General features: G+C 51.8%; 1 protein-coding gene across 3 annotated transcripts in view; it reads right to left on the bottom strand.

Annotated features, from left to right (window-relative positions):
• Positions 1 to 13,840, bottom strand: part of LTBP2 (latent transforming growth factor beta binding protein 2) — a 95,918-nt gene that overhangs the window by 66,886 nt on the left and 15,192 nt on the right. For all 3 annotated transcript variants that reach the window (XM_033108394.1, XM_033108393.1, XM_033108392.1), the window contains exon 3: positions 6,901 to 7,147. In XM_033108394.1, the coding sequence (XP_032964285.1) occupies positions 6,901 to 7,147 (247 nt within the window). The remainder of the gene's footprint in view (positions 1 to 6,900; positions 7,148 to 13,840) is intronic.

Raw genomic sequence — 13,840 nt, 5'->3', positions numbered from 1 at the left:
AAGGCCAGCATCCGCAATCATTAACTCTGGACCTCAGAGAAGATCCATTCTATCCCTCTGATCTATAAATGGGGAAACTGAGGCCTAGAGGGAGGGCAAGGGACTCATGCTAGAAGTTTCACAAAAACTTCTCCAGGTTCTCTTAGCATGAGTTGGTCTCTCATCATGTCCCAGGGGGATACTGGAGAATGGTCTTGGGTCCAAGGGACGTGAGTAAGGAGGAGGGAGAGCAAACGCGGGGTCATGTTGCCCAAAGGAGCAAGCAGAAGCCCAGAGCAGAAAAAGGGGGTAGGTGGAAGGTGTCTGGAGCAGGAGCCAGGTTCAGAGGGCCCAGCAAGCCTTCCAGAGTCAGGAGCTCGTGGGTTCCCAGGATAGACCCACAGCCTAGCTGCCAACCTTTGTCCTGCCTCAGTTTCCCCATCTGTAAGCCCAGACATCGCGGCGAGAAAAACCTGTCACACACATGGGAATAGACAGGTAGGGTAAGAGATTTCACATGTATTAGACCTACTGTGTACCCTAGCAAGCACTCTATCTGCATCATTTCAGTGAATTCTCTCAACTGCCCTATGAGATGGTGTCGGTTTTTACACTTCAGAGTCAAGAAACCGATTTCAGTGAGGTGATGTGACGGGCATAACTAGTTTGTGCAGGTATTATTGTCATTCAGCAGTTCTGACAGTGGGCTGGGGTATTTCTTTGATTTTGGACCAGGGTTGAAATTCTGCCTGACTCCAAAGCCCAATGCCCTCTGACACACACACTGGGGTTGCCTCCTTGCACCTTCTCAGTGTCCCTTCTATGTCCAGCTGCCTTCTTCCCAGGGACCTAGTTTCTGATTCTGGGTCGTCAATCTCCTGGGACTATTCCTTGCCATTCGATCAGGAAAGGATGCCTGGGTCTCCCCTGCAGCGGCTCCAGGTACAGTGATCTACTGAGAGGTAGATCAGTGATTGATGCCAGCAACACCTCACACTGGCAGAGGCCACCCTTGGGGACAATCTCTCCCACTCATCCCACAGGAGGCCTGGGCAAAGCTGTGGTGAAGGGAGGCAGCACTCCCAGGGGAAACCTATGGACTCAGTCTCAGCAATAGCAGATTAAAGGTCACATGTCAGGGTGGGGGCGGAGCAATGTCGGGTCCTCCTCTGAAGCAGCCAGTCCTGCGACTACTCACATACAGGCACACATGACACACGTGCTCAGCGGCCCAGCACTCAACCCCAAGGCTGGACTTTTGGCAGGAGTTGCACTGATGACCCTGTCCCCACAGACAAAAGCTCGGCACAGGCCTGGGTCCCAGGCTGGGCTGTGGGAGTGGGGACAAGTAACTTCACCTCTCTGTGCTTCATCAATAGAATGGTGACCTTGGGAACCCACTGCAGGGAGTTGTGAGAATTAAACAAGATAGTGCGGGTAGACAGCCAAACCTGTTCACTCAGCACATATTTTTCTCAGCTTGACTCTAGGCCAGTCGTATTTGAGGTGCTGAAGATGCATCAGCAAAGAAAACAGATAAAACCCCTGTCCTCCTGGACCTGCCATTTTACTGGGGTAAGAAACACAATAAATCAAAGAAATAAGTCAAATATATAAGACATTATGCTATGGAGAAAAATAGCTTGGTGGAGGGGAGGGAGTGTTTGGGAGGTACAGTTTTAAACTGAGTAAACATGGAGGGCCCCACTGAAAAGGAAAGACCTAAAGGAGGGGAGTGTGTGGGAAGGGTGTTTGATGTGGGTTGAACTTTGTCTCCCAAAAAGATGTGTTGAAGTCCTACCCCCCGACCTGCGAATGGGATCTTATTTGGAATTAGGGTCTTTGCAGATGTAATTAGTTAGCTTTAGAGAAGGTCATACTGGATTAGGGTGGACCCTAAATCCAATGACTGGTGCCCTTATAAGAAAGACACCAGAGAGAGAGAGAGAGAGAGGAAGGCCAGGTGACAACGGAGGAAGAGCTTAGGGTGACGCAGCTACAAGCTAAAGGACACCAAGGATTGCAAGGAGCCACCAGAGAGAGGCATGGAACAGATTCACCCTCTAACCTCTGGAAGAAACAACCCTACCAGCCCTTTGATTTTGGACTTCTGGCCTGCTGAACTGTGAGAGAATAAATTTCTGGTGTTTTAAGCCACTCAGGGTGTGGTAATTCATTATGACAGCCCTAGGAAATGACCATAATTCTCCTGGGCAAAGCGTCTCTGGCATGTTTGGGGAAACACCAGTTGGCTGGTATGGCAGAAGCAGGATGAGTGAGAGGAGTGATTTGTGAGAGTTGACGTCAGAGATGTCAGAGAAGTTTTTTGGGCCCGATCGTGTAGGGCCTCCCCGTGACAAGCCCTTGACAAGGGGAGTTGTTACACTTCAGATGGAGGGTGCCAGCTGGAATGGGCTGTGATGTGTGGTGTGGTTGGCCCCCACGATCTTTGTCCCCTGGTGTTATGCCTTTGAACATGTTACATTAAACAGCAAAAGGAAATGAAGGTTGCTAACCAGCTGGCCTTAAAATAGGGATGATTCGTGTGGGCCCAATGTAATCACATAGGCCCTTAGACGTGGAAGAAGGCAGAAGAGTCAGTGAGAGAGACTCAGGAGAAGGAGGAGGAAGAGGGAAGATTCAAAACATGAAGAGTTGCTGGCTTTGAAGATAGGAAGGTGTTCACAAGCCAAGGAATGTGAAGGGCTTCTAGATGCCATGAATGACCCTGAGGTGACAACCAGCAAGGAAACGGGGACCTGAGTCCTACAACTGCAAGAAACTGAATCCTGCCAACATTTGAATGAGCAAGGAAACAGAGTCTCCCCTAGAGCCTCCAGGACACTTTGACTTTAGCCTGCTGGGGCCCATGTGTGAGGTTTGACCTTTAGAACTGTAGGATAATACATTTGCATTATTTTAAGCTGCTAAATTTGTGGCAATCTGTTACGGCAGCCATACAAAACGAACACAGGGGATAAAAAGGTGAGGTCCACAGAGAGGAGGTGAACCAGAAAGAAGAGAGAGAGACTGAATCAGGAAAAAGAAGGCTGAGTCCAGCTGCCTTCTGGGGGAGCAGCCGACTGAGAACCACCACCATGGGGTCCACAGCTGCCCAGACACCTCCCTGCCACCCCCGCTTGCCCTGCTCAACACTGTCCTCCAGACCTGTCCTGAGACCTGACGCTCAGCCCAGACCTGCGGCATCAGAAGCTGCATGTGAAGGTCCCAGATCATTCACATGCACATTGCAGATTGAGAAGCGCTGTGTAAAGCACTGTGGTTCCAAGGCCTGCTGGTCCCAGGTGGTTCTTGCCACAAGCTTCCCCAATCTCTCAAAGCCCTTCCCCAGCTGCCTGGCTCTTGCTTCCAGGTGCGGAGGCCTTCTGCCCAGCCTTGGGGAACAAACCTAGACCAGGGGCTCAAAAGGACTCTCCAGGCCCCTGTAGTCAGCCCAGGATGCAGCTGTACAACATCAATCCATGTCTGGCTCTCTGTAGGGCGTCCTGCCTGCTGCCGGAAGCTCTCCTGGCTCCTCCTTCTGGGACATCAGTCTCTTGGCCTCTGTCTAGTTCTACAGACGGCCTCTGGCCATCACCAATCCCTGCAGCGTCTCCCCTCCCTGGACATTCTGCACTCCCCTCTCACTTCTAGAATGTCCCTGAGTCATGTCACCCCCTCTAGCTGGACACCAAGGGCCTGTCCAAGTTGCCATCAGGAGGAGGGCCAGCAGCTGCTTGGGAAACCTGGCTAAGCTCACAGGAAATGTCTGACACCACCAGGCAAGTGAGATTTGGCCTCCCAAAGCAAAACACAGCTGGGCCGACAGTGGACCACTCGGACTTTTCCAGATTTCATGGCATTGAGGTCTTAGGGCAGAGAGAGACTGGGCTGGCCTGGAGGCTCCAGCTCATTAAAAACATCACAGTAGCCCTTGGCCAGGAAGCCCGTGAAGCGCAAAGAGGATGGCCCCGCTGTGGGCCAGAGACCTCACCCCGGGCCTTCCTCTCCGGTGCCTCAGGCACACGTGAAACCTTTGCTGGGAGATCAAAGGCTCCCACAGCTCATCCTCCTTCCCTCCCAGCCTCCTCCTCTCCCCAGCATCAAGCCTCATTCATTTATTCACGACTCCTGTTGATTGAGCACCCACGGTGGGCCAGGCACTGTTAGATACTAGGGCCAGTTTCATGAATGAGTAGGACACAGTCCCTGCTCTCTGGAGCTCCTGGTCCAGCGAGCAAATAAACAGACCACCCGAAGGCAGAGTAAAAAGTGCTAGTGACACAGGGAGCCTCACCTCCTCCTGCACTCTGAGTAGAACTGGGGGCCATGCCCTCGGTTCCAGGTACAAGGTGAGAGTTCAATGCCAACTCGTCAGTATGGACCAAGTGACAGAGTGCAAATGCAGACCAGGTGCTTTCTATAAGCTAGGACCGTGGGAGGAGCTGTGGGGAAATACAGAGTGTGGGACAGTCACCACCTTCCAGGGCACAGGCACACAGTCTGACTGCAGACGCAGGGCACAGACCCCCAGGGACGTGTGCCACGTGTGTGCTGCAAGGGTCAGATAGCTGGGTCGACGTGATTAGGACTCGGGCTTTTTGGAGGAAGTGGGAGTGGGCTTTGGAGAATGTGAGGAGTAGGACGGGCCGGGAAGATAGGGCAGGGGATGTCAAGCATCCTGTGACTCAAGGGTTTGAGAGCAGAATGACCCACCACCCCCCAACACTCACACGCATGCACATACACAGGAGATCAGTGTATCAGAAAATGAATGAATCACACAAGCCCAAAAGAGAGCTTGCAAGGGGAAAGCCCAGATGGAAGGACTCTGCTTCCACCCTGCACCTGGCGCGTCCTGGAACGGGCACCTCTGGGGCTCTTTCAGATGCCTTCATACCATGCCCACCCACCTTGGAATGCAGTCAGGACCAATCAGAACAAGGCTCAGGCCCTGCCCACCTGCTCACAGCCAATCCCAGGCCTTTCACCTGCCCCTGTGTTGTCCACCTGGCCACTTGGCTCTGTCCCTCTCTCTGCCCCAGCATCCCAGGGCCTTGGCTGAAAGGTTTGGCTCTTCTGGTTTTGATCTTGGAGCTCCCTAGGCCTTGATCTGAGATCATCCTTTAGCTCTTCCTGCTCCTGGCTATTTTTGGAAACTACCTGCTTGGGTGTTAGGGCCCTGGAACCTACCTTACCAAGACCCTGGTCAGCCCACCCCGCCACTTCAGAGTTGATGGACAATCTCAAGCTCCTTTTTTTTCTCCCCTGAGCCTTCTGGCTGGGGACCTGACTCCGAGGTCATCTTCCTCTCCCTGCTTCTCCCAGCCTCCGAGAGGGCAAATCCTTTTTCCCCTTAGTTCAGCAAGCCAAGGTTGCAACATTTCACAAAGAACTTCCTAAGTAGGAAGTAAATGGAAAAATTAACCTGAAAAACCAAAAGGAAAACATAACCCCCTAGAAATAGACCAGTTTACAAAGTTCAGATTTCCTGTCCTGAGCTAGTAAAAGTCGAGCCAGGTTGGTTGGCAAGCAAGCCAGGGAATCCTGCCCATGAACACTCCCTCTGCCCACTTTTTATTCTACTCCCTTCCCCTACATCCTTCTCTTCCCCTCCAAGGAGACAGGTCAGCACTGGGTGGTGAGTAAACCGAAGGGGTTTTTTTCTGGCAGAGGAGTCCTTCCTGCATCACAGAGACCACAGGCAGAGAAGGAAGAGACATTTATAAAGGGTTTTCTATGTACCAGGCACTGTTCTAAGCACTTTCCTTATGGTAACTACCCTGGTCCTTACGACAATCCCATGATGAAGGTTATCACCGTTGTCCTCACCCTACTGACGAGGAATCAGAGCCCCGGGCACCCACCTGGGAAGTGGCAACGCCAGGATTGGAAACAAGAAAGCCTGGTCCTGGGGCGGCCAGATGGCTCAGTTGGTTAGAGCGCAAGCTCTGAACAACAGGGTTGCTGGTTCGATTCCTACATGGGCCAGTGAGCTGCGCCCTCCACAACTAGATTGAAGACAACGAGCTGCCACTGAGCTTCCGGAGGGTCGGCCGGATGGCTCAGTTGATTAGAGCGTGGGCTCTCAACAACAAGGTTGCCGGTTCAATTCCCACCACTAAAGATTGAAAACGGCAACTGGACTTGGAGCTGAGCTGCGCCCTCCACAACCAGATTGAAGACAATGAGCTGCGAGGGGCGGCCTGATGGCTCAGTTCGGGGGTGTCCAAACTTTTTTCAACCTTTTCACCAAGGGCCATATGCGGTAAAATACACAAACAGCCGGGCCACTCACTCGAGGTGAAGTACGTATTGCCTCACCTGGTTTATTTAAGTAAACTAAATATATTTTTGGAATTTGCTGCGGGCCAATTAACAATGGATTGCGGACCGCAGTTGGCCCAGTTGGCCCACGGGTCACAGTTTGGACTCCCCTGGCTCAGTTGATTAGAACGCGGGCTGTCAACAACAAGGTTGCCGGTTCAATTCCCACAACTAAAGATTGAAAACGGCAACTGGACTTGGAGCTGAGCTGCGCCCTCCACAACTAGATTGAAGGACAACGACTTGGAGCTGCTGGGCCCTGGAGAAACACACTGTTCCCCAATATTATCCAATAAAATTAAAAAGAAAAGAAAAGAAAGCCTGGTCCCAGGGACATGCCCTCCAAAGCTTTTCTCCCAGGACCTGGAGGGTAAAAAGTTCACATCCCACCTCCAACCTCCCCAGGCCACCCCAGCCTGGCAAAGCCTGGGCCAACCCCAACACTCGCTCTCCTGGTCTTTACATCTCTGGCAGGGGCAGGGAAAGGGGACAAGAGTGGGAGAGTGGAAGGAAGAACAACTCCGGCCTTCTCCATCAAGTCTTCACCAAACGGTCCTAAGGAAGAAGCCCCTCCAGAGAGAGAAGGGGACTTACCTGGTCGGTGGCAGCTGCGGTGCCAGTGGCTGTGTTCTGGCCGCGGTGCTTTCTCTGGCTGTGCTGCTCCTACGCAAGTTGGGTGAACCCTCCGCTGAGCGTCGGGGTGCTGGCCTGGAGTTCTGGGGGTCAAATTCCTCCTCAGGGATGACTTCCTCACAGCGGGCTCCACGGAAGCCAGAGCGGCACACGCAGAGCTGGGGCCGGCTGCAGGAGCCCCTGTTCTGGCACGGCGGCTGGCACACAGCTGGGGAAACAGGGAGAGGTGAAGGCAGCGGCCAGGAGACTCCCACCTGTCAGGAGGGCCTCCTGCCTTGTGCTGCTTGGCTTTCCTCACTCAAGCAGGAAGCTAACTGCAAGCTTCAGAGGCTCCCTGGGCCCATTCACTCTCCCCTCCACCTACAGGCCTTAGGGTGACGTTTGCCTGTCATCTCGGGACAACCAATCAAAGACTGAATGACCAGAGGTGTGCAGCCGCTCACACCGCCACTTCTAGCAGCACCTCCTAATATTGTGTTATGCCCTTAAGAGTTTGCTTTTTGTCATCTGTCTCTCTACCAGACTGGAAGTCCCATGAGGGCAGACATTCAGATGTTTTGTTTTATTCCCTCCTGTAGCCCCAGGACTTAGAGACTCACAGAATAGATTATCAATGATGAATGAATGAATGAATGAATGAATGAATGAAAGAATGAATGAGTCTCTTTTATGGGAAAGGGCTTGACACTGTCCTGAAAGTCAGGGGGTTTGAGTTGTTGAGTGGGCGAGGTTCTGTCTTCCACGAGCTGTGTGATCTTGACCTCAGTGAGCCTCAGTTTCCTTATGACCCACATGAGGGGTAGGCTGAGAAGGCTGAGGGGATTCTAAGGGTCTCTCGAAGGCATCTTCAGCATGACAATCTCTCCTCTTCTTCCTCTTCTCAGAACAACTGCTCTGAAGCTCCCACCCTTCCTAGCACGCGGTGGAACTCCTGACTGGGAACTAGAAGGATTTTGCCACCTGGGTTCTGGGTTCAGCCTAGGGGTAAAGTGGGGCTGGATCTGCTCCTCTTCAGCCAAGTCAGCACTGGCCACAGGGCCCAAGACTGCTCTCTTCACCGCACTTCATCACCTTGCAAAATCTGGAGCCACCTCCAGTGACCAGCAGCCAAGGGAGATCATAGACAGGAACACACGTTAGAGAGTGGGGCCCTGCCCACCTCTCCTAGGGCCTTCCCTGGGGGACAGGTAGGAACCCAGGAGAGCTTGGTCAGGCTCATGCTGGACCTCTAAATCCAGTGTCTCTTCCATCTGTCACTCATTCATTCAACAAATATTTGCTGAGCGCTTATGGTGTGCTAGGCACGAGGGACAAAGTCTTTGCCCAGGTGGAGCTTGCAGGCCAGTGGGGAGGACCAAGAAACAAAGAAAACAACAGCATAATGTTGCTTCAGGCAGTATCGTGGGCTGTGAAGACAATTAAACATGTGATGGACTGGTTCGTGCCCCACCAGGCACTTCAGATGGGGTGGTCAGGGCAGGCCTCTCTGAAGAGTGAGATGCGACTGGTACAAAGGAGGTGGATGGGCAGACATCTAGTCAGACTCTTCCAGGCAGAGGCATAGACAAGTGCAAAGGTCTGGAGGCTGAAAGGAACATGGCATGTTCCAGGAGGCGCTAGAGCCCCAGGGAGGCTGGGGTCTGGTGACAGAATGGGAGAGTATGCGAGGTCCACGAGGGAATCAGACACAGATGATGCAGCCCCCACCTGACTACCCACCAGGCCCCTGGCACCACCGCCACCACCAGACACAAGCCCTGCAGGCAAACCAGGACCAGTAAACACTGGGGAAGGAGATGTGCCCAGGCCAGATCTCCGCCCTGGCTTATTTTAGGCAGGAAGTAGAAAGGGAAGGGCTGAATGGTTTCCCACGTGGACCACAAGTGCTGTATCACTTGTAGTCCCTCAAACCCATACCTCTCTGCTGACAGAGACTCAAAGTCTGGCATGGGTGACAGGAAGGTCATGTCGTTTCTCCCAGTCTAGGTGTCGCTTCCTCTTCTCAGTGGGTGGTCCTTGCCCTCAAAACCAATCTAGCTTCCATCCTTCCCCTATTAGGCCCGGAGGATGGCCCACCCTTGACTTTAGCAATAAGATCTTCCATTCTCTTAAACTAAACTAAAACCCAAGATCCCAAATCCCTGTGCCTCACGGTGACTTGCTTACTTTTGGTTCTGCCTTATTTGCTAATACCTTCCACAAACATTTAGTGAGCACCTTCTCTTGGTCAGACTGGGTGCCACGTGGTACAGAGACAAGAGTCTTCCCCGCATGGCAGAAGCTCTGCCCAGAGGTGGGCTCTCATAACCACAGAAGCGCCTTGCCATGTGGGGGGTTAGGTCCTCAGTGCAGACCAGTGTTGGCAAGCTTTGGTGGGTACAATGAACAGCTCATGGAAAATGGGTGGTTGGGGGGCACTATAATATGGCATTTATATACGAGTATGCATGTAACATCATGGTAAATAAAAATTCTAAAATGTTTCCAAACCAGCCAGATTTTTTTTTGGTGGAAAAACCTGCTTGGGAAGATAACCTTTCTGGATCAACCATTTACAAACCTGTGCAGAGGCCAGATCTGCTAAGAAAGATTTTCCAGCAAGTTTTGGGGTTTCAGAGGGGTTGAGCCAGCCCTCATTGATTTCATTTGTATCCGCTCTTATGTTGTTTTCACAAGTCTCAGCAAGAAGAGACTTCCTCACTAAAGTGGTGAAGTGTTTTGTTCTGAGCTGAACTTCAGCATTATGGGATTGGAAAAGAAACTCCTCTCTTCTCTCTCCATTCCCCCAAAAGCCACCTTCAAATGGTGGCTCCAAGTGCCTGCCTATGAAAGGGTACATTCTTATGACAATTTTTACTAGTCTGTCATAAAATGAGAAAAATAAAAAGTTTTCTATAATGCTATTTATTTCCACTTAAAAAGTGTCTTTTATTTTGAGATTGTCTTTTCTACCTGTTGGGTGTTAAAATGTTCTTTTTTAATTAAAGATGATGGCAAATGGTAGTTTGTTTCTCTAACATCCTCACTTGGCAAAATGGAAAGCTGGCTACTATATTTTGATCCATAAGATGTTTTCAGATCTTTTACTGGTGCAAGTTTGGGACCCTTTGGGAAGGAGGGGGCAATAGTAGTCATATGTCCTTTTGTTTAAAGGAGACTGGAGCAAAAACATTCCTCTGTCAAATGAGCTCCGATTTCAAAACTGAAGTATCTGAAAAGAAATCAGCCATCTCAGAATGGCTGATGGCAGGGGCTGTTGCATAAAGCAAAGAAGGAAAAGCTGAGAGTCCAGGAGAGACAGTTCCATGCAATGCTATGGGAATTCTAAGAGAGAAAATTTCCAAACGTGGAAGGCCAGGAAGTTTTTTGTGTTTTACTCTTGGAGCCTCATCCCATCCATTTTACCTCAACAGCAAAGACGATGCCTTATAGCTGAGGAATTACCCCCGGAAGGGGTATGTGGCTTTAATGAATCTTCGTGGATTGATTATTAGTGAAGGCTTATCTAGCATGATGTCACGATGTCCATGTTGAGCCATAGAGGACACACCCTGGCTTCTCCCTTTTGGAGGCTGGCATCCTCAGACAACCAGAAGGTGATGCTGTTACCAGCTTCCCTGTGCCCGTTTGCCAATGCCAGTCTTTAGCCATTCATAATTTGGGCTCCTCCTGAACCCTTTCTTTTCCACACTCCCCTGGCACTCTCTTCCTCACTGAGGACTGGGCATGTGGAAAGTTTCAGCTTTGGGAGTTCAGCTCTGTGAGTTAGCAGGATGCCAAAAAGAGAGGGGAATAAAAAGAAAACTCTCAAAATTGCTTTGAAAGTAAGAAATAGGAGGCATTGTTCCTCCAACCCCCTGCCTCCTGGCTGTGCCCCTTCTACCATCACTCTGCTCCAAAACCGTCAAGCAGAGGTTTGCTCAGATTTTCCACACAAAACCCCCACCTTTGGGAGGAGCCCAAACTTGGAATGGGCAGGCCTAGGGGAGATTCTGGAAACAGCTCCCACAGTGCGGGCTGCTCAGCTCCCACTATGTGGGCTGCTCCTACCATCCGCTCAGAGTCTCTGTGATCAGCTACTTGGTAGCAGAAAGAACATGGCATCGGGAGTCAGGATTTTGTTTGACTTCATCAGCTTAGCCACATCCCAGCTGCGCGACCTTGGGCACATCTCATCTCATTGAGATGCCTCAACCAGTGCCTCAGTTATCTCATCCATAAAGTGGGTCTGATCATTCCTGCCTCAAAGAGTTGTTGTAAGTCTCAACAGAAATCATGGATGTAGAAGTACTTTTTACTCTCTAAGCTGTGCTGTCCAATAGTCTAATGCTGTAGCCATGATCTATATGTGGCTATTTACGATGAAATGAGTTACTGTTAAATAAAATGTAAAATTCAGTTCCTCGGTTGCACTAGCCACATTTCAAGGGTTCAATAGCCACATGTGATTCATGGCTACCATGATGAACAGGAAGATATAGGACATGTCCATCATCACAGAAAGTTCTATTGGACAGCACTGCAAAGCTTAGAAAAAACACCTACCATAACCCCAATGGCAGAGGCTACCATGACCCTTTTCCCAGAGAAAGGCAATGTCCATACAGGCTCCGGTTAGAAAGATGGACCAAGCCCTGTGGTGCAGAGACAAGGCTGCTTTCCCGGCATTCAGTACAGCCAGTCCCCTCTCTACCTCCAGTCTCCCAGCCCACAAGGAGGTCTTTTGTCATCAGCTGTCTCTCCTGGGCCCCAGAGATACCTCCTCCCTCCACTTATAACCCATTAGGTAAGGCACTGATTTTGGAGTGGGCCCTTTAAGTGTCTGTGCCCTCCTCTGAGGCCTCCAGTGCCATCCCCTCTTGTCCGGAAGATGACCCCAGCTCGAGATCAGACTCTGGGCCCAGCACCCCCACCCCTGAAGCTCAGCAGCTCCCCCATGAAACCTCCATCTTTCCTAAAATTGGTGTCAGTGGGACACTAAGAACCTACCCCCTGAGCGACCCACATCCTCCCTCAGGACGGGGCCGATGCCCTTCCACACCCACAGGGCTTTGCAGACAGTAGTCTCCTACCCACCTCAGTACTTCCCTGGGTGCCCTACCTTCGACACTGACCTAGAGACCTCAGTTTGCCAGTGGAATTCACTTCTGGGAGGAGGGGGTCATCTGTTGTCCTGAGCTGTTTCTTCCCAGCCTGGACCTTTGGTTTCCACAGTAAGGGGACCCTGATGACAGAGATCCCTAAGGCCAAGAAAATCCCTCTCTGGCCCCCACACACCTTTAGAATCCACCCAGGGCCTTGTCCTTTCCACATCCCAGCTCTGCCCAGGGTTTCTGTCCTGAGGCCCCAACCTCAGCCCTGAGCCCCAGGCTACGGGAGAAGTCAGGTCCTTAAGGACTCACCCTGCTCCCCCTACAGCTGTGCTGGGGCTGCATCTCCGACGGCTAGAAACAGCACTGGGGCTCAAGGGCCGGCCAAGCGCCCAGCTCCAAAATAGCAGTTGTGTTCACATAAAAGCCTCTAATGAGAGAAAGATGCCGTTCTTGGCCCCTCGCACGTTCTCTGCAGACGCTGTCTGGCAGGCGGAGCGGGCCTCTACTGTTTGGCGGAGGGAGGGGAGGAAGGGGAGGTGTGAGTCAGACCTTGGCCTTCAGCCCGTCAGCATGGACCGCCCTGCTAATTGCATTAACAAATGCCTCAGTGCTGGGCCAATTGGGGGCCTGGGCCAGGGGGCAGCCTCAATTCCCACGGGCTCCAGCAGGCATGAAGAGGGGGACCACGGGCAAGGCTGTGGCCCAGGGCTCAGGCCTGGGTTTGCATGTAAGTCTAGCTCCTGCTCCTAAGCAAAAGTCACCACCCACCGTGTCACAGCCCCAAGGACCTTCCTTGTCTGGGAGGAGGCAGGACTTGGGAGGCCTTACTGCCGGACGGGTCTCTGGAGATGAAACAAGGATGGGACGGGGTCCTGGGGTAGCCCCCATCAGGGATGAGCCCGGGCACCAGTCTTTTCCAGGGGAGCAGCTCCAGGTCTTGGGAGACAGCTCTATGGCTGACTGGAGCCATCCAAGCCCTTCTGCAGCAGTACAAGCTTGGGAGAGTTGGAGGACATCTTTCTGCTTACAACTCAACCAAGGCCAGGGCAGAAGCATGGAGGAGAGAGCTGCTCTGATTTCCAACTGCATGACGTTGGGCAAGTTTCTTCACTTCTGTGAGCTTCAGTGTCCTCATCTAGAAAATGATTGTGCATCCTATAGATACTGTTGGCCTAGGATGGTAAGCAAGACAGACATGTCCTCTTCTTCATGGAGTTTCCAACTTAGACCGACTGTCGAGTGTCACAACAACAAGTGAACAAGCAAGAAGAACAGAAATCGGGATATGAGTTATGGTGAAAACAGTCGAGGGGTTGAGATCCAGAATAACAAGGCTGGTGGGGGTAGCTCTAGACTGAGTGGTTACGGGGAGCTCCTCCGAGGAGGGAAGCTTGAAACAGAGACTGGAAAGATGACGAGGAGCCAGCCTCAGAAAGCGAGGAGGGAAAGCAAACAGAGAGAGTAGCATGTGTGACAGCCTGGAGGCTGACATTCCAGGAGCCCGGGCTGGATTGGGTGACGGAGGGGTGAGTGCTGAGAGAAGAGGCTGGATACACTACAGCAGGGAGGCGTAGACAGGGATGTGTTATAATCTAATTTATGGAGAAAGAGCTGGAGGGTAAGGGGGACAGCGGATGAGCTGCCAGCCAGTGGCTGCTGTCACACAGGAGAGGATGCTTGAGCCTTGGACTAGAGGAGAAGCAGGGGAAGGAGGGAGAAGCAGACAGTTTCCTCAGAAAGTTAGTAAGTAAAACGGGGCCTGTGACAGATTAGCCATAAAACCCGAGGGAGAGGAAATTGTCCTGGAG

This window comes from Rhinolophus ferrumequinum, chromosome 6 (genome assembly GCF_004115265.2).
Source record: "Rhinolophus ferrumequinum isolate MPI-CBG mRhiFer1 chromosome 6, mRhiFer1_v1.p, whole genome shotgun sequence".
In the NCBI taxonomy this organism is placed as follows: Eukaryota; Metazoa; Chordata; class Mammalia; order Chiroptera; family Rhinolophidae; genus Rhinolophus; species Rhinolophus ferrumequinum.
This window is presented reverse-complemented; position numbering and strand designations above follow the sequence as displayed.